Here is a 26716-nt window from a genome sequence, read left to right on the forward strand (position 1 = left end):
CTACACTGATGATTTTAAACTTTGATGTAAGTTATTAAATACTTATTTTGTACTTCACTCTGAACGTGCATCTTATTTTTATTATATTTTCTTCTTGAGCACATATATACAAATACATCTATGGAGATTATAACCTAGATAGAAGATTTGGAACTCCTATTCTCAAAATAAAAACATCAAGGCTTGCAAACTTCTGTGAAAGTGTGAGTGGCCATTTGTGAATGCAATTTCTACAATTTGCCTATATACGGCGATGTATAGTATCTTGACAAAGAACTCTGTATAGTTCTTTCCGAATTGCCGTGAAATTTGATTGGGGAACACAGAGGACGCAAGTGGAAGTATCTATCTCAAAGTCCAGGAACTGAATTACCTGAGATGGGGAGAGGGCTGATTTCTTCTGATTGACCACGAAGCCCAAGGACTCTAGTAAGGAGATAGTAAAGTGTGTCTGAGATTGTAGTCTGGAGATATCTTTGCAGATGAGCAAGAGATCATCTAGATAAATCAGGCAGTGAATGCCTTTGGTTCTTAGGTGTACCGTGATCGGTTTCATCAGCTTGGTAATGCACCAGGGTGCCGAGCTGAGGCCAAATGGTAGGCATGTGAATTGGAAGGCTTGGCCGTTCCACAGAAAGCGGAAGAAGCATTGACTTTCCGCGTGTACAGGGACTGACACATAAGCGTCTTTGAGATCAAGATGTGTAAACCAATCCCCTAGGAGTAGAATGTCTTGAAAAAGGTGAATGCCTTCCATTTTGAAATGCCTGTAAACTATGAAGGCATGTTAATTTATGACTGGGCGAAATTCTCCTGATTTCTTTCAAACCAGGAAGATGGAGCTGAAGAATTACGCGCCATACTGTGCGATTTGTACAGCCCTTTTTGCCAGAAGGGACCAAATGTATCTGTCTAGTTGAGCTTGAAGAACCCTTGAAGTAACAGGGTAGACTGGTGGACCTGTCTGAATGGGAGAGGAATACAATTCAATTGAGAAACCTAGAACCGTATTTAGAATCCAGGTATTTGAAGACAGAGTCTTCCACTTGTCTATACAATTAGATGAAATAGAATGGAAGGGTAATGAAGAACATGTCTCACCTGTAGGTAGTCTTAGGCACCCTGAGTCACTGCTTCCTCTGCCCTGATCAGACCTTTGGTTGTTGAAACCACTGGTGTGGTAGCTTGGGAAGAAAGCTGGCGAGTGGGATCTTCGTTGGCTGGATGGAAACCCATGAGGGATTCTGATGGAAAACTCTCTGCATGGAGGATTGCTCTTTGTTTAGCATTGTGTATAAATTAACATGTTTATGGAGCTCTTTTATGAACGGTTCTCCAAATAAGAGGCCCTTGGCTAGGGGTCCTAGTTCCTTGGAATCCCCTCATGAGCAAAGTGTGACTCACATTCTACTTCCGGCTAGCCGACCTCGTCTTCAGAGGCTGATTGGTCTGCCTGCCTTTTGTCTACAGTTGTTAGTGGCAGAGGAGGCAATGGGTCTTCGTCCTCCTCTGACTGTGTAGGGTAGGAAGTTTGACTTTTGAGTCTGGTTATTTTTAGCACTTAAAAGGAATCTCCAGTGCCTGGAAAATGATCCGTTTTCCTGGCACTGGAGGGTCCTTCTCCCTCCCACCCACCAATCCCCAGTTACTGAAGGGGTGAAAACCCCTTCAGTCACTTACCTGAGGCAGCGGTGATGTCCCTCGCCGCTGTCTCCTCCTCCACGCCGCTCCTCCTCTTCATTGCGTAGGCCGTTCGGCGAGACTGATCCTGCCCACTGGCCGAGGAGACCTAATGCGCATGCGCGGCAATGCCGCGCATGCGCATTACGTCTCCCCATAGGAAAGCATTGAAAAATAATTTCAATGCTTTCCTATGGGGAAATGAGCGACGCTGGAGGTCCTCACACAGCGTGAGGACGTTCACCGACGCTGTAGCACAGATAATCTGTGCTATGAAGGAGGAAGTGACTCTAGTGGCTGTCTAGTAGACAGCCACTAGAGGTGGAGTTAACCCTGCAAGGTAATTATTGCACTTTATAAAAAATAATTACACTTGCAGGGTTAAGAGTAGTGGGAATTGGCACCCAGACCACTCCAATGGGCAGAAGTGGTCTGGGTGCCTGGAGTGTCCCTTTAACTGACGCTTTGCCTTTATGGTAACGTTTGCGGGGTTGAATCTCTAGACTCTAGAGGAATCCAAATCCTCAGATTGCTCTGCAGAGAGGGGTGTTTCTGGTGGAAGATTGTTTTCTGGTCTAAGGGGAGAACCCGTGCTAAAGTTTTTTTCTACAGAGGTGGCTACTGCCGCATTAATGAGGGTTTGAAGGTTTTGATACTGGGATGATGTATCCCTACTGGTAATAATACGACACCTAAAGAGGCAGAAAAGGCCAGTATTAGAAATAGGGCCGGTAGTTCAAGTAAAACATTTGAAATAAAAGAATCAATTTATTATAATAATATTAATAATAATAAACATAGTAATGATCTGGGGCTCATCCAGTAAATACACCTAGTAGGGAGGTGGGTGGCACAGACAAAGCGAGCCAATCAGAGAGCTGTACCAGAGACAGCAATATCCAGACTGATAGTATGCACCCTGTTGGGTTGAATATACAAGTCAAAAGTTATTTGGGATACAAAGTATAATTTGGTGCTGCTATCACCAAGTGTGAACCACTCCAACACACAAGAAATCAATGTAGTGAAAGATAAAATTGTGGTGAGAGCACTCAAAACATGTAAAAGCAGTATTTTACCAGACTTGGTTCTGATGGGAGTATCTAAAACAGTAAAACATGAAAACACAAAAACATAGAGTAATATTGTTATAGAAAGTGTAAAATTATTGCATGTGACTGGTAAAACTCACATATTTCTGAGTCACTTTAACAAGCTGACTCAGACTTAAGGCATGTATGGAGATGAAAAATCTTCAGCTTTGGACGTCCTGTATTGATAATATTGGGTCTGCACTAGGAAATACTTCTTCCAATTACTCCAGAAGGCAAGATCCAAAATAAAATTTTTCTTTATTATAAAATAACTTGGTTAAAATAATTCTTAATCCAATACAGGTAAAAAGTCCTTAAAAGCAGTGTACCACGACGCGTTTCGGCACTCACAGCCTTTCTCAAGTGGTCTAATCTTCTCATCTCCGAAATCTTCTTTAAATATCATAGAATTTGGCGCCCTTTCGTCGGCGTCCCCTGTATCTTCTGCTTTCGTCATCTCTAAGCGTCTGTTGATTGCGTTGCGTCATGACGTCTGGCGCCTACGTCATCAGTCCTCGTCCAGACGTTTGTTTACGTCATGACGTCTTTTGGGCGCTGAACCCGGAAGTAATGTTAGCGCCATATTTAAAAGTCCAAATTCATATAAATTTACCAGTTTCTTATATTTTCCATTACCAAACAATAATATATATTAGTTAAAGAGAAAAAGACATCAAATAAATTAATTGTTTTCCACATAGAACAATACTTTCACAGAGGGGTACTATATACCTATTAGGAAAGGAAGAAAAAGAATGTTAAAATATTTTAAAATTATATATGCTAAAAAGGGGGCTTTTATAACTCATCAGAAAACCTTTTTAAAATTACTAAGAGGCATATAAAATAAATAAAATTATATACATGAGTTTATCTCGAAATCAATATTGAGGCCATGAGGGGATAGTGATTCCAAATTAAAAATCCATTTCATCTCATTTCTGCTGAGGAGACTATCTATGTCTCCCCCTCTCCAATGGGTTTTTACGGCCTCTATTCCTATAAATTCAAAACCACTAGTGTTTCCTCCATGTACTTCTAAAAAATGCTTAGAGACATTATGCAAAGTAAATTTTCTATTTATGTTATACACATGTTCCCTAATTCTTATCTTCAATAGTCGATGTCTTCCCAATATATTGTATGCCGCAGGGACATATTATCATGTATATCACATTTTTTGAGTTACATGTAATGAATGATTTAATCTCATGTGTTTTTTTGTTCTGGAAGGAAGTAAAATGGGTGACTTTTTTATTTTTATTTTTTCTTAGGGTACAACCTCTACATCTTCCACAATAGTAGAAACCCTTTTCTCTTTTAAACATGGATACACTTTGAGGGTTTTTTTCCCTATCTAAAAAGCTTGAAGTCAAAGTTTGTTTGATATTTTTCGCTCCTCTAAATATCATTTTGGGTTGTGTCCCTAGATATTGTTGTAGACTGTCATCTTGTTCTAAGATGTGCCAGTTTGCCTTCATAATTTTTTGTAACTTTTTACTATGGGAACTAAAGTTAAAAATAACCGGTACAATCTTATTATTCTCCTTTTGCTCCTTTTTCTTATATTTTAAAATGTTTTCTCTTATTTCTTGTCCTACTTCATTTTTAATATTATTTAGAGAATCTTGGTTGTATCCTTTCTCCACTAGTTGGTTAATAAGTATCTTTGTTTGTTACTCATATTGTTCGTCTTCTGTGCAGTTGCGTCTTAATCTTAAAAATTGGCCCTTTGGTATATTGGTTAACCAAGGTTTAAAATGGCAACTTTTAAGATTGATAAAACTATTAACATCTACAGTCTTAAAAAAGTTTTTACTTTTTAGCCTATTATCCTCTAAAAATGTACTTAAGTCTAAAAAAATTTGGGTTGGTCTAAAGTGATATATAGGGGGCTCACCCTTTTTTAATATATCCACAGATAAATATCACTGCAAATAAATGTCCCGTGAGATTATATCGTAAAAAGGTGACTCACCCCAGTTAGGGACATAAGTGATACTTTTGAATATAATATTAGGGGCTCACCCTAAGGCTGGTTATATGAGAAATGAGGGGCTCACAATAGGGGGCTCAGAAAAAACAGGCATGAATGTGCACAATAATGTGCGGTGCCGAACCGGGCAGAGAAATTACAATTGCCGCACTGGGAAGATAAGATTGAATATATCTTTACTCTAATTTTCAAAAATAATATAGTAGAATTATACGTGGAGATTTAAAATATATATAAACACCATACATATATATATATTGGTATTCTCTTGGTGTTCTGAAACTCAATTGCAGTCCCCAGGGTGTATGATTTTTCTACCCAAGTTGGAAAGAGTAAGGTTTTTTTTTAAACAAATTGATATAGTTGAAGGAGTTATGGCCATATTAAAGTCAGCAATCTTCATTTATTATCACTGAGGAATAGCATTCATTTCTAGTGCATTATCACAAAGCAATGTGCTTAATCCATAGAGAAATATGCACTGAAGCCATTTGCTCAAACAAAATCTAATATGTTGGATGGGGCATCACATGTAATAATCACTGTTTGTATACATATAAAACTAAACAAGTAGGAAGTTTTAGTGTGGACTCTAACAGAGATATATGGTACGAAACAGAAACAACAATAGGGAATGTTATACATTTATATTAATGCATACAGTGTGGAAATTAGAAACATTGACCATGGTGTTGCACGATATATTGAAAAACATAATTTTTTTCTATGTAAGAAATTAACAAACTATGTTAAGAAAACATATAAACAAATGCTGAATGTACAATTTAATTCTGCATACTTACTTGTTTATAAAGTATGAACAAAAAATAGTGTAAATTTGATGCCAATGAGCTAAAAACAGAGGAATGTAGTTTATTAGTGTTGTACATAGATCCAATATAGCAGTTAGACTTGATTCATTATCCAGCCATTTTAAGAGGATAGATTCAAAATTTCCCCTTAAATTTAAGATCCACTAGATTTACTGTTTATTTATCTGATCCTAGGGCATATATGAGAGTAACTAAGGAATGGGGGTTGTTCCATTAAAACTCTCATAAATTTGAAGCAGAACCGTGCCTAGATATATTTTCCTTTTAGGGATCCAGGACCAGTGCAAGTGATTTTTATCTGTTAGAAAGATCCATGCCATCTGGATGAGGCAGGTTCTTCTGAGGATTAAGCTCCTAAGTTCTACTTTGTGTGACCTAAATCTCCAAGTCCTTAGCCATCCTTTTTTGATGGAAAAATATGTCCTAATTAACAATAACAATTACAGAGGGGTCACCAATGTGAGTAGCTTAAATGGCCATTGGTCCCATTGCAAGTAGATCCACTTTACACTGACAAATATAATTTACATAATAATATTGTCTATTTTCATTTGCAACATTGGTTGCATACAATATGGTTGCATAAAATAAAACAAAGATTTGTTTTGTTCTGAATTTCAGTTCATCTGAATTTGGGACAATCTGACAAAATTTCAATTTCAGAATCGCCAGAATTTCAATAATCTCAGAACAAAAGGCTCGTTCAGTGAACAGCCATGCTCATTTTGATTCATGATTCAGAGTGCCATTCCTGGCACCAGAAAAAGGGAGATTGATTGGAAAATTTTGGCTTTTTGGGGTGTAGGAACATAGACATCTTAGTTTGCCATGATGGATAAGAAGTCTGCCTAATCATGTGGGATATGTCTTTATTCCAATCAAGAGGTGGAATACAAAATATCATGGATGGTTAGGGGACAGCCAGTAAATGCTGATTTTATGCACAGATCAGGAGACAACTGATCAACAGAGAGAAAAAGATGAAGCAGTACAACAATCTATACTTCCACAAAGGATTTTCTCAGACACTTTGACTGCAGTTTTTCAGTGACAGAAACATACCAGCAGTGATACTGTGTTTTACCCTTTCTGTGCCTGTGTGGGAGTGGGGGTTAGCATGGGTAACTGTTTCTGGTGTAAAACTAGGTTTAATTTGCTGTATCTAACTAGCTAGCTAATGCCAATGACACTTGAAACAACTTTGAAATAGGAGACTGCCTGTGTCATTGATCCTAGTATAAGACTAGGATTAAGGTATTGTATCCTGTATCCACCTAGCTAGCATTGTAGTTAGTATATCAGTGTCACTTCAAACAACCTTGAGTGGGAGGCAGGTGATTACCTGTGTCATTGATCCTAGTGTAAGGCTAAGTTTAAGGTAAAGCTTTATCTACCTAGCTAGCAATATAGCTACTGCATGCCAGTGGCACTTAAAACAACTTTGAGTGGGATATAGAAAATTGAAATTGTGTAATTGATCCTAGTGTAAGACTAGGGTACCAATTTAAAATAAGAAAATAATTTTGGGGGGGCATGTGTTGTTCAGTAAAAAGTAAAACAAAACAAAAAAGATAGACTGCTTCCTACATACTAGTGTGAGACTAGTGATTATGGTTAGTGATGTCTCTGTTGTTAGCCACTGCCACTTAACATCAATTTGGCATAATTCATTTACAGTTTGACATTTTTTTTGTTTTCCAACACTGAAGAACAGTCACTAACACTACAGAGTGGATGTGTGGGAAACCTTTGTTCTTCTCAGGGTGGAAGGGGTAAGTATATCGTAAATTGTCCACTAACCTTTTCATTTAAATCTTGGAAATATCCTCTTTTTTCAACTTAAAACGCACAATTTTTCATTAATACAGGACCACAAAAGGAAAAAAACATTATACTCAATTATTATAATACTAAGTTCTCTTACTAACTATTTTTCAATGTAAATATATAATAATCTAATTTGGGCAACTCAGAATTGGGATTGCTGAAATAGCTGATAATGCGTAGCCATTAGGCCAGGAAGTATTGTAGAATTTGAGCATTGCAGCCTGCTAATAGGTGTTTTATGTCTCCCTGAATTTCTGAAACGCTGAACCATAGCACGAAGTGAATTCAGCTAGCCCATTTTAAAAATTATTTAAGCAAAAGTCAATTTTAAGAGCTGTTTAGGTTGTGAAATTCATAGTGAAAAGTTATGTGTGCAAAAATAGTACAATTTTTGGCGGAAATTAAATATTTCTATTTAGACATTTAATCAAATTTGAAATAACCTGGCTGACTATAATTACAAGTAACAGACACACGGACACCCGTGAAAAGATAATAAAAACAGAAAACTTAGCTGATAGGTACACTGCTTCCCAAGGTTATCTCCCAGCTGATAACCATATAACAGAACTGTGTAATTGATGGGCTATTTTGGGTTTCTGCTAGTATACCTATAATAGAGGACAAAACATAGTGCAAATATTGCTACAAAATTATTATAAAACTTTCAGTGGTTGATATGCACTCACATATTCCAGAAAGGTTAAGCGTATTATGGGTGCCTCCCCTCGATGGAAATGGTTTTTTTTTTCTTTTAATTTTCCCTCCTCAAGTGATAGCCAATAGGGGATCCAGGTCAGCCAGAAGATCCAAAAAACAGCAACCAAAAGGAATACTCCAAAGGCAATTTATTCACTTACAAAGGTTAAGAGGGTGTACAAAATAAAAATCATAAAGACAATATAAGTAAAAGATGCTGGTCCTACGCGTTTCGTCCTTATACAAAAAGGACTTCCTCAGGGACCTCTTTCAACAATCATCAAATAACAGGTACATAAAGTAAAACAGCATCCTCTATAATTAATAATGACTATAATTATAAATGGGATGTCATGATTATGTTTGATTTGGAGGCTAGTATTTCATCCAAAAAAGATATGGGCCCAGCAAACCAGTCAGTCAAATTTAGGTTATGTACATAAGACATCTATGTATTGTACATCGGAGATTGGATGCTTATTGACTAACATCTTTGTTGAAAACACTGAAAATAATATTACTGCTAATTTGGCAGAAACTGGAGTTGAGACACAAAACTGTGTGAGATAGCAAATGTTTCATTCATGTCCAAATATTTTGGACAATAAAAAATAGTTTTTGCATAATTTTTTTTATTTGTAATAGTTAAGAAGTATTATTGTGGTACAGCTCTGGTTTGTTCTACAAAATAAGTAAAGAGCTTACATTTTTTTTTTAAAGATTTGGCAAAAGAGCCAATGTATTAAGCTTTTGGCTTCAGATCGGGCTAAACTAAGCCCTAGGCATAACCCGACATCAATGCATCACCATGCAGGAAAGATCAATAAACTAGACAGTTTTTGCTTATTTACTTTATTTCTTTTCTTTCTCCTTGTATGAGATAAACCTTCCTTTGAACAGTCTTTGAATTTAGTAGTATTTATTAGCCTCAGCTGCACAGTATCTCACTATGAAATATTTGGAACGCTATTGGAAAGCTAAATTTGATTACATCACTGAAATATCCATTATCTAAGTGTGCTATAGTCATGACATTTTTTATATTAAAACTGAATTAATTTCTCGCAATTTACTGTATCCAGAATAAACGAAATCTAGATACATGCACTTAATTAACATTCAAACTATGGTGGTTGTACAAAACTATATTTGGGTTTTTGTGAAAATGCTTGTCGATACCTTTAATCTTTGTTGTAAGTAGTTGGAAAGATAAATAAACCAAATAAATGTGCAAATAAAATTCTGTATTTTTCATTTTAAAGTAATCTATGTCATTTTGTTAAATGTAACAAAGTCCTTGCTTGGCAGAATAATCATTAATTTATTGCAAGTTGCAGATATATGGAATAATTGCACTTTTTTATATAAAACAACAATCATTAATGATAACACATAATAGCACCTAATAAATGAAGCACGCAAGCCAAAACAGTTACACTGTACAAAATAACAGTATATGTTATATCGAGATGTAAATCCTGTAAAAATAAAACAAAATATATATTTTTTAAATATTAATGGGGATCCATCACTTCCCAGAAGTTTCAATATTATTTTTGCTTAACCTCCAAAATTCATAAAATTAGTTATAGAAATTCACACAAGTCTATGCTGATACTTCTGCTATTTGGTTTTTCATAACATTTGAAACAACTGATGTTGTTCGAGAAGGGAAGGGAAGGTGAGTGGGGTGTCATAAATAGAAGAAGATGGCCAGGGAGTGAAAGGTGCAGAGTGGTTGAGAAAAGACAAAACAAAAAAATAGTGAGGAAAAAATATATAGCTGCATTTTACAGGTGATACTCGAAAAATTAGAATATTGTGCAAAAGTTCATTTATTTCAGTAATGCAACGTAAAGGGGGAAACTAATATATGAGATAGACGCATTACATGCAAAGCAAGATAGTTCAAGCCGTGATTTGTTATAAGTGCGATGATTATGGCTTACAGCTCATGAAAACCCCAAATCCACAATCTCAGTAAATTAGAATATCACATGCAATAAATAAAGCAAGGAGTGTACATAGAACAGTATCGGACCTCTGAAAAGTATAAGCATGCCTATGGACTCAGTACTTTGTTTGGGCCCCTTTTGCAGCAATTGCTGCCTGCACTGCTGAGGTGTTATGGAAAACCAAGATGCTTCAATAGCGGCCTTCAGCTCTTCTGCATTGTTCGGTCTCATGTCTCTCATCTTTCTCTTGGCAATGCCCCATAGATTCTCTATGGGGTTCAGGTCAGGCGAGTTTGCTGGCCAATCAAGCACAGTAATCCCACGGTCATTGAACCAGGCTTTGGTGGTTTTGGCAGTGTGGGCAAAATTAAGTCAACATCCCCATAAAGCTCTGCGAAAGGAAGCATGAAGTGCTCCAAAATCTCCTGGTTGACGGCTGCATTGACCCTGGACTTAATGAAGCACAGTGGACCAACACCAGCAGATGACATGGCTCCCCAAATCAACACAGACTGTGGAAACTTCACAGTGGACTTCAAGCATCTTGCAGTGTGTGCCTCTCCATTCTTCCTCCAGACTCTGGGTCCTTGGTTTCCAAATGAGATGCAAAAGTTGCTCTCATCAGAAAAGAGAACTTTGGACCACTGAGCAACAGACCAGGTCTGTTTTTCTTTAACCCAGGTAAGACGCTTCTGACGTTGTTTGTTGTTCAGGAGCGGCTTGACAAGAGGAATACAACATCTGAAGTCCATGTCCAGGATCTGTCTGTGTGTGGTGGCTCTTGATACACTGACTCATGCCTCAGTCCACTACTTGTGAAAGTCCCCAAAACTTTTGAAGGGCCTTTTCCTGACAATCCTCTCCAGGCTGCGGTCATCCCTGCTGCTTGTGCACCTTTTTCTTCCACACTTTTCCCTTCCACATAACTTTCTATTAATATATATAGAGGCAAAAAATGCCTACAAAATTCAAAATATAAACAAAAAACAAGTTAGACCTGTGCTGCAGATACTCCACACTGAAGTCCCAACAGTGTATATACAACCAAAAAACAAACAAGAGTCCTGCACGTCCAGTATAGGTGTGCACACCCAGGTGCTACCACAATTCATTTGAGGACAAATTAAAACAGCAAAGTTTCGAGCAGCAGCCCTTTCTCAATGCTAATGTTTAACTTTCTATTAATGTGCTTTGATACAGCACTTTGGGAACATCCAACTTCCTTCGCAATTACCTTTTGAGGCTTTCCCTCCTTATGGAGGGTGTCAATTATGGTTTTCTGCACAACTTTCAGGTCAGCAGTCTTCCCCATGATTGTTATTCCTACTGAACCAGACTGAGAGACCATTTAAAGGCTCAGAAACCCTTTGCAGGTGTTATGGCTTACTTAGCTGATTAGAGTGGGACACTGTGAGCCTAGAATATTGCACCTTTTCACAATATTCTAATTTTCTGAGATTGTGGATTTGGGTTTTTCTTGAACTGTAAGCCATAATCATTGCACTTATGACAAATCACGTCTTGAACTATCTTGCTTTGCGTGTAATGCGTCTATCTCATATATTAGTTTCCCCTTTTACGTTGCATTACTGAAATAAATGAACTTTTGCACGATATTATACTTTTTTGAGTATCACCTGTATGTGTTTATATGGTGTATATAGTGTGTGTATAGTGAATAAAAGAAACATAAGACATTGAGATATGTGTTTATATTAACTTTTGGCACTGTGAAGGAATGCCAGAATCTGTATTAAGGCCCTCATTTATGTATTTTAATATGGAATAATTTTCATTTAAAATGTTTTCCATTTGTGAAAGTACTTTAATCTTGAAGTTTCAAATGGAGTGAGCAGTCTGGTTGACATAGTGTCCAGAGGGGTTACAGTATTTGTTTTTCTTGTAGTTTTTGATTGAGTGTCTGTGTAGGCTTATCATGAGATGTAGCTTAAAGCCAGTTTCTTCAATGTAGCATGTTATGGTGCTATATGCAACTTCCACCAAGTTATTTCAGACCTTTCCTGAAATAATGGTGGCAGTAGCATCCTCCTAGTTCCAAGTGTTAAGGCACTTCATAACAGGGCCTCAACCTACATATCAACATTGAGAATATATCCCATTACAACATATCTCTAACAATGACTTACATCTCCCCACCTGTACTGCCAATTCCTATTTTCCAGTTCTATAGAACGGCACCTTTCTTTAGCAATTCCAAAATTACTAATTAACTTCTTTTCTATGCCACATTCTCCTTCTATTATAATTATATTGTATTTATTGATATTGCACCATGTACAAAGGTAGGCAGAGCTGTAAGTTCTGACTATGAGGTTCTTCGCTCTGTAGATAACATTCAGTGCACTAAAAATATATTATTTATTTAGTGTTTGTATCTCTGCTCTGGTTCTTTTCAGGTGCTTTGATGAATCTGTGCATCTAGATTAATTGAAAACGGAATTGCGTAATTAAATTTAAAACGGCCAAGCTATAGCTATAGCGGAGTTGGAGATATTTTCCCAAATCGGCACTTCATGGCTAAGTTCTGCAATTCAGTTATTAGTTTACTACAATTCAGAGTAAATCAATAAATAAGTATTCTTTTTAGGTACTGTCAAAGCTAATTATGCACAAGATTGTTTCCTATTAAATTGTAGAACCCTTAGCAACTAGTATAGGTGAATAAAAACCAGGAGCAGTTTTTTTTATTTTTTATCATTCACTTTTTTGCCTACATCGATGCTTAAATTGTGCTTACAGAACATGACCATTGCATATTTCATATGTTTTTATTAGCAGATATCTCCTATTTAAAAAAAAATGTGCTCTCTTGTATAACAGACAAAAGAAAGTCATATAGAGTTACTCACTAACATGAGAATTCAAAGTGAATGCAAAGTGAATTTCAGATTTAAGACCAGAGTAGCTGAACTGAAAGCATAGCTGAGTTAGAGACATTTTCCAGTTCGGCTATTTTGACCTTACATTTGAAATTCACTTTGAATTCAGCTTGAAATCTCGCTTTAATAAATAACCCTGACTGTGAGTTTATAATAGAAATCTCCATGTCTATAGTTGAGTGTATTTTTTGTCAGCCTGTGTCTAATTTTACTTTAAACTAATATTGAAGATCATCTTCATTCCCACTTCACACGGCTCAAACTTGGAATGAATTTCTCATAAGTAATTTAAACTTTAACAGTAAAATGTGGTATTAATATTTCTTATACTTGTACGGAGCTTTTTATTTATTGTCTAACTTTCCCTCATTTTCTTTATAGGCCTATGCGAAAAAGGCGGCTCTGAAAGGTGGTTTGGATAAAACTATAAATCTACGGAAGGATATGTCAGAGATGCAAGCATGGATAACGCAGGCTGATGATGAGTATTCAGAACGGGATTTTGAATACAAAACACCAGAAGAGTTACAAAAAGCACTAGAAGAACTAAAGGTATTGAAAAATGGGACTGTATGATAGGATCTCTGTATTTTACTCTAAATTATATTTTGCATAAGGTTAGAACTTTATAGCTGAGTTGTTTGACTATATTTAAGTTAATCTGTTTATTTTCTTTTATCAGTTTGCTTTAATAATCAACCAATCACCAGGAAATTGGTTTATAGCAATAGTTATGAGACAGGAAATTGCTTTTTAACTCTAGGTGATGTTGTTGTTATGTACTATTCAATACAAAAGTATTGCCTTTGTCTAAGCTTTGCCTTTTATACAGGTCAATGACTGTGAACTGTAGCTGAAGGCTACTGATTAGCTATTGTTTGCTTCACTGATTTATTTTTTTTCTTTAAAAAGACAGTGGTATACTCAAATAATTACTAGAAAATAGCTAATTCTATTAAGAAACAATAATTACTTGGTAAAATGGATGGCTTTATTGGGAGCTGGGATTGTGCTTTAGACATCTAAACAAATAAATCATTAATAAATTAAAAGATTCCCAGAATGCACAACTAATTGGATTTATAGAGATTTTAACTGCACAGTCACAGCAGATGAGTCTCTGTACTTCACTGCAGGCAAGCATACTCTTGATATTTACACTACTGTTATAGTGAAATCCTTACAAATAACTCACCACATTCTATATTTTTAATGCAAGTTTGATCATAAACTGCAGTAAGGGCATATACCAATGCAATTATGGTTCATAACCACGGAACAACACTTGGTTGACTGTTTTACACCCTGGGGACTACACTTGTATATATTATTCTGCTCTGCACTCTTGTTGCATCAAGGAATGCATCTTTTTTTTTGTTAAGGATGCACAAATTGGGCAGATCACATGGTTGTTGTGTCCTAGTTTCATTGACATTGCAGTCTCTTCTCATGTGCAGCAAGAAGAAGACATGAATGTTGATGGATTCCGTTTTATTAAATCCTTCAGTCATTCTTAAAGTGGGGACAACATTTAAGCTGTTCTTTTAAGAAAATTGAGCTGATGGCCATAGTAAAGGCTTTCATATGTGACATGCTGATTTACTTCATTAAACTTGTCCTCATAGAAGAAACTATTTGTTGCATAGGAGGATAGTCTGTTCCAATAGATATTTGCCTTAGAGTGTTTGAACAAACATGATCACTCAGAATAACCATTTGTGGAGCCTCTACAGATAGAATGTTCATTGCCAGCCCTTAGAGGTGGCTGGATTTAATGCACAAAAGACAAGAAGCTAGTCAGGGTAAACCGAGGTCAAGAGCAGTGGTACACAATATTGGCATTATAATCATTGCTATAGCAGACAGAGGTTGTGCCCATAATGCAGAGCAGAAGGCCGTGCCATTGTGTGGCAGAGCAGGAGAAAGCAGGTATTGTTACACATTCTGGTTTGGTTACCTCAGTGGAGCTAAACTTAAGATACAGGCAATTAGCCAGAGCATCTGGCTTGCAATTGAGCTGCATTGGGAAGTCTGTGATTGAACAGCCACAGAAAGTCTGTGTGAGGTTACAAGAGGAGGACTTGCAAAGGCTGCAGACATAAGAATTCCAGCTTTTGCATATTTTCATTCCATTTACATCCAATGAAAAAATGCATAATTAAATGCATGCAAGTTTTCACTGAGTTATATTAGTGATTGTTTATTTTCTTATTTGGGAATTTGACCAATAGAGTGTCCCTTAAAGGCCAGCTGCTGTACATTTACGTATATAAAAACACAACAGTCCAAAATATAGCCTTTTCTAATATCAAAACTACAGATAGGACCATTGCTATAAAATAGTTTAAACAACCCAAAATCATGGAAAACAAATGAGTCCCGGTAAGTATATTTACTGATCAGAGGGACTTACAATACCAATGTAAGTGGTTTCCTGGTAACAAATTAATGGAATGTCACAACTGATATTAAACATTTAATTAACTACCACTGTTGAAACTAGGCCACAAACTGAGGGCAAAAATAATAGAGCCAAAAGGTGAGAGGGTCCAGCCCTAACAATTGAAAAGCTGATTCATAAAATAATTTTTTTCCACAATATTGAGGAGATCACAGCTAGACTCTGTCATACCCCTACTGGCCATAACAGGATCTGTACCCATGGATGGCTGGCTTTTTAGTGGTCTTTTTTTTTTGGACGCCTTCCTCCTGAAGTCTGCAGGTTTTAACTCTATTATTCATGCAGGTGTTTGTTTCTCTGTTTAGCCCCTTCTTTCCTGCTCTTCTTTTTTTCTCTTCCTTGCCCACTCCGCTTAGTGCATCTGTGTCGAGCTAAGTATAAAGACCCTACCTCTAGTACTTAAACCTATACTTTCCAAAGGGAGCAACAAAATGATAGCCAGTGGCCTGGCTTGAAGCAATGCCTATAGTAGTATATTATAATATGTCTGTGGGCTATAAATGTTGTTTGTAGCCAAATCTATAATATTCATTTTGTCAAATACATCTACTCCTTTTGGAAACCAGGTCTACCTCTCCAAGATGTGAACAGGTACAGATGCTGTAGCAGGTGCATTAATCAATAAGCTGTCTCCCAGTATATTCTTTATTTATACAGCAACACACATGGACCGGTAGGTAGGCTGTAATTTTTTAGTCAATAGAGGGTTGACAAAGCTAACTAGAAGAAAAGGAATGGAAAAAACATGATTTGGAATCCCCATTTATGAGCGTCTAATCTAATATTAAGTAAAGAAGCAAAGAAAATGTATACACTGTTTTCTCTATTTCAAGTATATTGAGACATTTTCAACAATTAGTTTTTGATGATGAGTAATTCTATCAGAAGTAGAAATCCTGCAACACATATTTAAATTTTTATATGTTTTTTTCGATTTGTTCGATTTTCTGTTTTGAAGATAATAGTTTTTAAACAAATCATCTCTTTTTTTTAAGATTCTAAAAATATCTGCTCGCTTTTTTTTTTCCAGGGGGCAAGAGAAGAAGCTGCACAAAAGAAAGACAAAATAAAGCTTTTGACCGAGTCAGTGAACAATTTTATAGCAACAGCTCCACCTGCTGCTCATGACCCCTTAAAGAAAGAACTGAATGTGCTAGTCACAAATTATGAACGACTGTGCAGCAGACTGAATGGGAAATGTGCAACACTGGAGGTTAGTTTTTGACGATCTGTATAAAGGGAATCTGCAATGAAGGGCTATCCAGCACGTAAGAAAAAAAAAAAATACAAAAAAAAAAATGTAATATATATATGGTTAAATTAAAAAAATCTAAACGTTATAAAACCAATCTTAAATAAAAATGAGCTACCTAGTGTGCATAAAACAACAGAAAACACTATGTAACACAAACAGTGAAGCCTATATAGTTAAAAAGAAACTAACTTATAGCAAATTTCCTTTTTTAATTATTGTAGTAAAACAATTAACAAAAAACAACCTTAAAACCAAAAATATAAATATTATTTAAATGCTTTTGTTAAAATATTTTAGAAACACTGGAGGGTTGTGCATTATCATATATAAAAACACTTTCAAACACAAAGGACTTTTTTCAGTCCTTGCCAGTAGATAGTCACAAGTGTTGCTATTAATGCCAGTCGGTATTAAACTTGTAAAAAAAATAGTTTTGACCGGTTCTACCAAATTAGTATACTTTTAATCCACACCCGAATGAGCCCTAGATTTAACTATGGAGTATTATTCTTTGAGTAAAACGATTGCAGTCTATAAACAGTCACTACTTTCTAACAGTAGCAACAGGTACTTTAGTGGGGAGCAGTTGAATGGTAACTGAGTAGAATAGAAGATAACATTGTTGCCTATAAAGCTTTGGTAGGATATTATGATCTTAATACGATTTTTTGTTACAATAATATATTATTGAGATGTACATTTTTAGGAGATTCCTTAGCAGGGACGATATAGATTGATTTTGCTTTAATATACACATTTGGTCGATATGCACCATAAATCTGGTAGACAGAAGAATCAGGAATCTTATTAGTTAGCAGGATTTTATGACATAGTGAGTATTTTTTAGGTTTATTTATTATTTTTTAGGTTTATCTTTAGAGTTTGTAAATAGTTTTTTGTATATTTAATTAGTACTAATTCACTCCTTGACTCTGATTGAGTCAAGAAACACCTGGCTAGCCCTTTTTTTCTATCACGTCAATTGTGACGTCATTTGACCTCGTTTTCATTTTTTTCACCCTCCAATAAGAATTATTTTGTAAGGTATATAATTCACTGCATGAATTGTCTTGAAAAACGTCTATATTGACTGAAACGTCGACATTTTGTATTCTGCACAATAAAGCAGCATTTATTTTGATATATGACAAGACTCCAGAGTGCTCTCTACTTGGATATTATACTTTGGTCAGAGATTATTTGCACCGGAGCACGAAAGAGACCGGGAACATTGAGTGCTGGGACCTGGGAATATATATATATATATATATATATATATATATATATATATATATGTATGTATTATATTCACCTACTTTCTCCATGCTTCATTTTGCCTTCCACATGTTTCATGTTTGCTTGATATGATGTTTGACTAATAAACAGTCGCACTTTAAATGACTATTTAATTAATCACACAGGGAACTATAGACAGCTGAAATGACATTAAATGCTTGAGTCATGGTGTTAAATATGAGCAATTCACTCTAAAATGAAAAGACTTTTAAGCTTTGAAGAAAATTACATCAACTATTAATGATACATATTAAATAAAAAATAATTAACCTAGGAGACAGATTATTGAAAAGAGGGAAATTTCTAGTGGACATTTGAATTTCCAATTAATTTTGAGTGAGGTACACAATAATTAATGTTGACACTGTAGCAAGCATTAACAATTATATGATTCTATCAGATAATAAGCTGTTCATTAGTATTTACACAGCAATTAAATTCAAATAAGTCAAGGGAGTTCTCATAAAAGGTGAAACATTCCATTCTTTGATTCATCAAAAGCATTTTGCAAAATGGATTAAGATCTTTGTGGTGTGAATGACATTTTAGACTACAAAAATAACATAAGCCGTATATATATGGAACATAAGAAAAGGTACCGTGCATTGTTTTTCTTGCATCTCTACCAGGTACAGATCAATCCAGCAAAAAAGGTATACTTTCAATATCAAGGTGTATGTTCTCATTCTGAAAGGATCCAATAATCCTAATACTTAAACCTTCAATTTTTATTTAGTCTGCTAAAACGCATAAAGTAACTTCTGCAACTAATCATCACCTAATGCATTTTACTACAAGAGGAAGGTGTTATCTGACGCATTGCACTCATAAATCTTAATGAATAAAAAGGTTTAACCTTTTATGAAAAAAGTCCTTGACTTGTTTGGCGCATTTGCAATTTAATTGTTGATACAATGCTAATGAGCAGCTTATTATTTTAGTCATTTAATTTGGCATGTGTGCTACATTGTCATTATTTTTTTTAATTTTTTTTTTATTCCTTGTAGATCAAGTGCCATTAATGGTTTACATAAATGTATCTAATTGCCAAGTGACTGTAGGCATAGAATTCTCAAGTACCCCTTTTACCTCCATGCCCCTCCCAAAAAAAAACAAAAAGTGAAACGCATGCTTAAGGGTACACACTCATAAGCATAATATATCCAATAAACACAGATACTGGCAGAGTTGTTTTATGAGCCAGCACGCCATAAATTCCAAATAGAAAAAAAATATATTATTACCCTTTCAGTGTGTATTTCTTAGTCACATGTAAAATAGTTTAAGGGGGCGGAGCTAGCAACAGAGAGAAACAGATGAATAACCTTAGACCTTCTGAGGGATTCCATCCCTCAACAAAGTGCACTTTTAGAGTTCAGACCTCTCCTTTTTTAATTTTAATGATTTATCTTAATCTACCATACTATGGAGACAGTCTGTGTGACCTATCAGACATAGAAAGAAGGATAGCCAGATTGATGTTCATTCCTGGTACTGGTGTCTTACTATATATATATCCCTCTAGGAGCCCCCAAACTCACTTAATAGGTTTGCTGAAGTTACTTTTTAATTGTGCAATGTTTATCTGACAATGTTTGCTGTGGCAGTTTTATTTATTTCCGATTATGTGTTATACCAGCTACCATTGTTCTATATGCTATTTCTCATTGGACCTAAAATGTAGCAAAATATGCATTTAACCAATTGAATGGTCTTTTTGAACTACAATAAAAAAATCAAATTATAAAAAAAAAATAGTTTAAGGGGCTACTTCAAAAACCTTGATTTGAATTGTTCTAAATTCACTATGAAAAAAACTGCTTATATAGCGTATAACCCCTTTGCTGCTGGAGGTGTAACTCTTCCTCCGGCAGCATCATTGGAATTCCAAAAGCTGTGGACAGATTGATAATGGCCATACAGCTCCCCCCCCCCCCCCCCCCCCTTTGTGCTGCCCAGGCCTTTCTTTTCAGCAAGGATGAGCATTGTCAGCAGAGGACAATCAAATTAAGAAATCCAAATGAGAAGGAAAAGGTCCAGGCACACCAAAAGCTCAATAAGGCACATTTATTTGGAACAAAGGGAATCCAGTAATGTTTGTTAAGCCATTGTAGAGTCAAAACGTTGCTGGATTCACTTTGTTCCAAATATATGTGCCTTATTGAGCTTTAGAGTGCCTGGACCTCTCTTTGTATTCACATATTTGGGGGTTTGTGCTAGCACTAGACCTGGTTGAACCCTTTTTTGCTCCTATGAATGAGTGGAGTTCCTTATCTTTTTATTGGCATATATACGCAGAGGGCAATCAGGCAGCTGAGAGAACTTGGCCTCTGTACTGAAATGGAGATGTTATTGAAGTATTATGTGTAATTTGTAATTTATTTATTTTTGGCAGTAAGGATTAATCTGACCAAAATCTGTGTTTTCAATCCTTAATTTAATCACTGAAGTATCCCTTTGATTGGTGGGTTATATATGCTACACCCATATGTATTTTATGTATTTTTACACAGGAGGTTTGGGCATGTTGGTGTGAACTGTTGTCTTATTTGGAATCGGAAAACAAGTGGCTCGATGACACTGAGGTAAAGCTGAAAGCAACAGAAAAGGTTAAGGGAGGAGCAGAGGAGATTGCAGAAACTATGAAGGTATTCATCAGTCCTAAATAATGAGTTATTTTCCTGGAATTAAAAATCTATTTTTGTATCAAATATGTTAAAATAAACAATTTATTACACTTAAGATTTCAGAAATTCTGAATGTCATCAATGGTCCTATTACATGCATTAAAATTATATGTTCTTTATATGTTCTTTATAATTGTAATTTTTCATTAATATATTAATTATTTTTATAGAACAATTGGAAATACTTTAATGTTTAATGTTATATTAAGTAAATCAAAAGATTAATTGGCATTATTCTGGATTTCAAGTAAGGAACCTGGAAAAAAAAAAACAACAACAACAAGACAAGAGTACAAGGAATAACATGTGAACAAATTAGAGACATAACACTTAATGTTGTTTGATACATATCTATGTGTATTTACAGTGGTTTGCAATATTTTCCGCCATAGTTTGCCAGGTTTTAAGCTTTCCAAATGTGCAAGAATTGCATTACTAATTTACATCTTGTTTTAGTCCATAGAAAATATAATGAAACATCCAGAAGACAATCGAACCCAGATAAAGGAACTGGCTCAGACATTGACTGATGGAGGTGTGATGGATGAATTAATCAATGAAAAGCTGGACAAGTTTAATACACGATGGGAAGACGTACACCAAGAGGTAACAGTTCAAAATCATTTTGATGCACCATGATTCATTATACGATATTTAAATACATTGAAATTCAGATGATAACCATTTCTCGGATCACTAACTTAGCCTGCAGAAAATGTACCATATTACAGGTGGATTTTGTCTTGTCAATATTTTAACATACCTTGAAACCACATAGAAAGATTGAAGCACACTCATCTTCAATGTGGCATTGTCAGACGTGTTTTTGGATTACCTGAACTACCTGGATTATATAACAACTTTTAAATAGTTTGTCACAGTAATCAATGTACAGGTCGTTGGTCTGGGCAGTGACATTTTTTTCAGGTGTAACCTTCACTCATTTGAACCTAGATTATTGTCAGACCATTCTGTTAACGGAAAACTCCTAGTGATAAAAGTAGAATGGGACTTTAGCACAAGTTCTATGTATCAGAAACAAATAACTATAATTATTTGTATTTTAGCTAGGATTAAACCATCCATCAGCCATCACAATGATCATTTTATAAATAGAAAGATAGTTAGATTGGCATTTACGTATCACATATAAACAACATAGGCTTAATTTCAGTCTCTAAATACACACATCTACTATCAGATATTTAATTTAGGCCTACATGTATTACGTTGAAATCAGTATAAATAAATAGTATTTATTAGTTGTAGTCAGCTGATGGTCAGATCAGAGTAAAATCTCACATACTGTTCTTGGTTAATCAAACATACATACATATACAGAAAGCCTCAGTCCAGTGGTTTAACATGAATATGCAAGGTGACAATTATTGAGTCATAAATATACTACATAGTCATCTAATTGTTAGCACAGACAATAGGAAAATGCCAGGCCTACTTTACAGTGTCTACTTTTATTTCAATCATTGAAACAATTGAACCTTTTTGCATTGTCTAAAACTGAAAATAAAGACTGTCTACAAAAAATAAATTAGTATGATTAAATAGTATTATTCACTATGTTTTATAAAAATGTGTTTGGAGTAGTTATATGGGGAATATTACAAATAAAACAATTGTAAACAATTATTACAATATAAATATAAAAATAAAGGTGTATCAGATCTGTCTTTTCTTTGCATGGTAAAATGGTTAAATAAGTTTTTTTAGGCTCACAAAGAATTCAGAAAACCATGTAGCTCTTATTCTTCTTCTGTGTTCTGCTCAGTGACATTTCTTTCCTAATTTAGGTGTTAGACCAATGAACCATCAATTTTGGAGACATTATAAGAACTTTAAATGCTGTGTTGACTGAGCTGTACTCAGATCTTTTCTGTTTTTGCAGCAATGGGATGGATGACTCCTGCAATTGGATTGTTTGCTGAAATTTTTTAAAAAGTTGCAGCTGTATGTCTTTTCCAGATATCATTCAAATAGTCATCCATTGTCTTAGCATGCCCAACACATAATAAAAAATGAGAAAGCATTTGCTACTGTCAGGAAAAATGAAATTGATTTTTTTTTTTTTTTTAACATTGACCATGTTGTGCTATTGCACTAAAAAGCTATCTTGTATTAGTTTCATGGCCCGGTGATTCTGATGGGTGTTCAGATAAGGTAAAACTATTCATAAATACAGTTATTTCTATCAGAAATATAAATTTAGCAAACTGTGAGTGAGAGCAGCTGAACTAAGAATGGACAGTGCTTAATAACCTACCATATCGAATAATACCCACTGAGAAGAAAATTCATACTAATCCAGACAGAAATGTGAATGATAGAATGGGTAAAAATGCATACTTTTAATGTTTTTTGAATTTATTGAATATGTGCGGTAATTGTTTTTTAGACTGCAAAAACTAACATTTATCCGATTAACAAAATATTGAATGGAGCAAATTGATTTTGTAGTTTTGAGTGTACAGTTTTATTTTATTTTTCAATACTGCTTAATTGTCAAGAATTTTTTTTAAATTAATTATGAGTATTTTCACAAGATTAATAGACGTCTCTACTATTCAAGAATATTCCACAAAAGTAATAGTTCTATACATTTAATCATACACTGCAAGCGCATTAGGCCCCCTCCATAGGAAAGCATTGTCCCAGTCCCACTTACATTGCATTACTAAGTGGGACTGGGACACTGCACCCAGACAACGTCAATGAGATGAAGTGGTCTGGGTGCCTATGGTGTCCCTTTAAATGTGCTGTTATCAAGCAAACTATCTAAATAGGTTTTGATGATCAAGCAAACCTAAACTGACAGCTTGATATCTTTGACTTGGAATACCTACTTGCTATGCATTGAGGAGTTGGGTACATGTTAAATCTTTATAAATTGTGGTCTTGCAATGCTTTCAAGTCAAAATTTGAAGTATTTTGTTACCTATATGATTGTAACTACAGAATAACTCCAAACACTGTATGCGGTTTGGCATTAGTGAATAGTAACTGTAGAGATTTTAGGAAGTTTGATATTTTCTTTATGAATTGCTCCCAATGTTTCCACAAGGCTATTGATGGATACTCTCCAATATCTGAGCTAAGTGTGCAAGGATCAATCTGACCAAAGTCCCCCAATTCCTCTCAACTAGAGAGAACAGAGTGATATTCATCATAGCATGGCACTGGCATCTCCGAAAGATTTTATGTTATATATATTTTTTTTTAAAGTGAACCTATGTATTATATAGCTCTCTTGCTTTGACTTGTGAAATCTATTGCATTGCAGTTTTTTTTATATGATTCCTGATCACTATGATACATACAGCTGACATAGATAGTGTGAGGATAAAAACCATTTTAAAAAGGAAATTATCCCAAATAGGAATCTATTAACATTTTACTGTTGCGGTGACATGCAGTTGCTTACAATGTGTTGGTAATTTGCTAGTACATTTTTGCGTGGGAAAAATACATTGGCACAGAGAGATATTTATTTTTATTGCACAGTTATGTTTTGACAAAACATGCACTTTATATTAATATTATCTGCTGAACTTTGTACGTTTAGAACTGCTGTTGTAAAAATATAAACGACTACAGTCTATAAAGACAGCTTAGCTCAGCTGGCATTAAATTCATTAGCAGAAATATGTATATTACATTTCTTTTCCCAGATGCCGTTATTCTTCATATAACTACAAGATTTGATTTATAGAATTATTTAAATGCCAAGTGAGCACTTGTGTACCAAGTTGCAGGTATTCAAAATGACATAATTCCGTGCAGGAAATAAGTGTCCATGTATTTAGATGTTTGGATTATTTATGGTATTTTAGATTGTTTGTGTCATTGTCTATATCAGAACCTGTTTATCTAATTTTTGTGTGTGAGTCTATAGGTTATAAATATAAAAAAGGTCTTAAATACTGAATACATTATACGGTCCTTTTAATACAAAGCATCAGATTCTTCTAAACCAGTGATTACACAGTGCTCAAAAGTATAATGAGCTACATGAATACAATTAATCTAATTCCGTAATTTAGTGTATCATTGACAGCAAGACAAATATAAAGTCATTTATAGGTGATATGGAGTGTAAAACAAAAATGTACAACAACGAGTCATGCTAGTAGTTTGTAGAACAAAGCAAGCAGAAGTAAGAAGTGCTCAACGTATAAAAATTATGCTTAATAGCTAGTTCTATGCCTTTCAGAGATAAACTATATCGTCTAAAAGAATACAAAACACACAACAAATGTAAAATGATACATATCAAACAATACAAAGATGGAAAAGGATTTCCAAATTGCCTCTGATCTATGCTGAAAAGCCATAAGTCTTGATGACACTCTAACAAATAATTAAGACTTGGACAAAGTCCTTTTCAGTCTCTTTTACTTAACCTGAAGCAGAGGCTAACTTCAAATTGAGTAGCTCAATGGATCACATTACAGTGCACATAAAATTCATAATTGTGGGTGGGGGGGCGTGGCTGACCACGCGACTGATCAGACGTGTTTTAGTGGAGCTCCGCATCTACTCCTAGACTGTATCAGTATATTACTAACTTAACAACCAGCAGAAACCTAAACACAAACTCATCCCCCAGAAACACCATGGGGCGTAAGCACCACAAATATTACCCACCAGTAACTCCAAAACAGGCAGATATTAGGCTCTCCTTCGAGCAGAATACCATTCAGCTAAATATAGTGGTGCTCAAGCATGCACCTGCAACTTCTATTTTGGCTAAATAGAAGAAAAACCTCTCTGGTGTCTTAATGACGACCGGGAAGGTGTAACTGAATATAATTTTACAAGTGTTGATTTCTCTTGAAATCTGCACTTTTATGAAATGAAAGAAGGGGACATACTCTTTACACATAAAGCACATAACCCTATAACTTTAGGAATACAAATATGTATTCCTAATACTATATTGTTCTTCTGACTGTTAAGGTTTCCGCCCCTATTTGCAAAAAAAAATAGTTTTACTTACCTTTCAACACTCAACAGCAAAACTCTATAAGCAGCTTTTGATCTATAACTCTGTTATAGCAGAGGAAGTGCCTTTAGTGGCTCCCAAGGTGATAGCCTTTGAGAAAGGCGCTCTCTTTAGCGCCGAAACGCGTTAGGCAGAAGTTATGTTCTTTTAAAGCACAGCACTTTTTTCTTCACTATTGTTTTGGGTGTTTAATCAGGGCAAGGAGGGTTGGTAACCGGTCTGGAGCGTTATTCAGGGTTCAGTATGAGTTTATACCTCGGATTTGGCACAGATAGGGCACCAGCCTTTGAGGATTTATTGTACCTTAGGAGATAGTGTGAAATTATTTGTAACACGGATCTAGGACTCTATCCTCTTATGTAACCTAATACTGGGGTTCTACTAACGGGCTGTTGTACACTCCAAGGATTTATCCTGTTTCTATAGCAGATGTGAAGTATTCTATATCACACAGGCTGTTACAGTATCCTGGAGTTTACCAGTTTGTGTACACTGTTGCTCTGGGTATTGGAGAGGTTCTCATAGTAGCCACAAAAGCTCATGTCCAGTTCTGTAGAAAGCAGTTAAATTCTTGCATAGGACTATTATGTAGCCATAAACTACTGCTACCTCCCTTTACCCACTGCCTAAGCTCGTCCCTGAGCTCCCTGAGCTACCTTTCTACCCTCCTCCCTGTAAGAGTGCACTTATTATTTACTTTTTCTTTTCTTTTTACATTTACTTTAAGTTCATGGTTTTGTATACCGATTAAATGATTTTTTATTTTAAGTGACCAACAACTCAGACCAGTATCTCACTAGTGTTCCCTGGACACTTGTCCTTGGTTCACACTCCAGTTACCTTTCAACACTCAACAGCAAAACTCTATAAGCAGCTTTTGATCTATAACTCTGTTATAGCAGAGGAAGTGCCTTTAGTGGCTCCCAAGGTGGTGCCCACCGCAAGGTACGATGTGGAACCCTCAGAGAAATCCCAGGAGGAATAGGAGCTCCTTGCCTCTTCCAGACAAAGTGTGA

At 35.4% G+C, this 26716-nt stretch overlaps 1 protein-coding gene across 1 annotated transcript in view; it reads left to right on the forward strand.

Annotated features, from left to right (window-relative positions):
- Positions 1-26716, forward strand: part of DMD (dystrophin) — a 2317639-nt gene that overhangs the window by 981530 nt on the left and 1309393 nt on the right. Inside the window, exons 26-29 of the mRNA XM_063457949.1 lie at positions 13366-13536; positions 16476-16658; positions 20510-20644; positions 21140-21289. Coding sequence (XP_063314019.1) covers positions 13366-13536; positions 16476-16658; positions 20510-20644; positions 21140-21289 — 639 coding nt within the window. The remainder of the gene's footprint in view (positions 1-13365; positions 13537-16475; positions 16659-20509; positions 20645-21139; positions 21290-26716) is intronic.

Source organism: Pelobates fuscus, chromosome 1, assembly GCF_036172605.1.
Source record: "Pelobates fuscus isolate aPelFus1 chromosome 1, aPelFus1.pri, whole genome shotgun sequence".
Classification (NCBI taxonomy): Eukaryota; Metazoa; Chordata; class Amphibia; order Anura; family Pelobatidae; genus Pelobates; species Pelobates fuscus.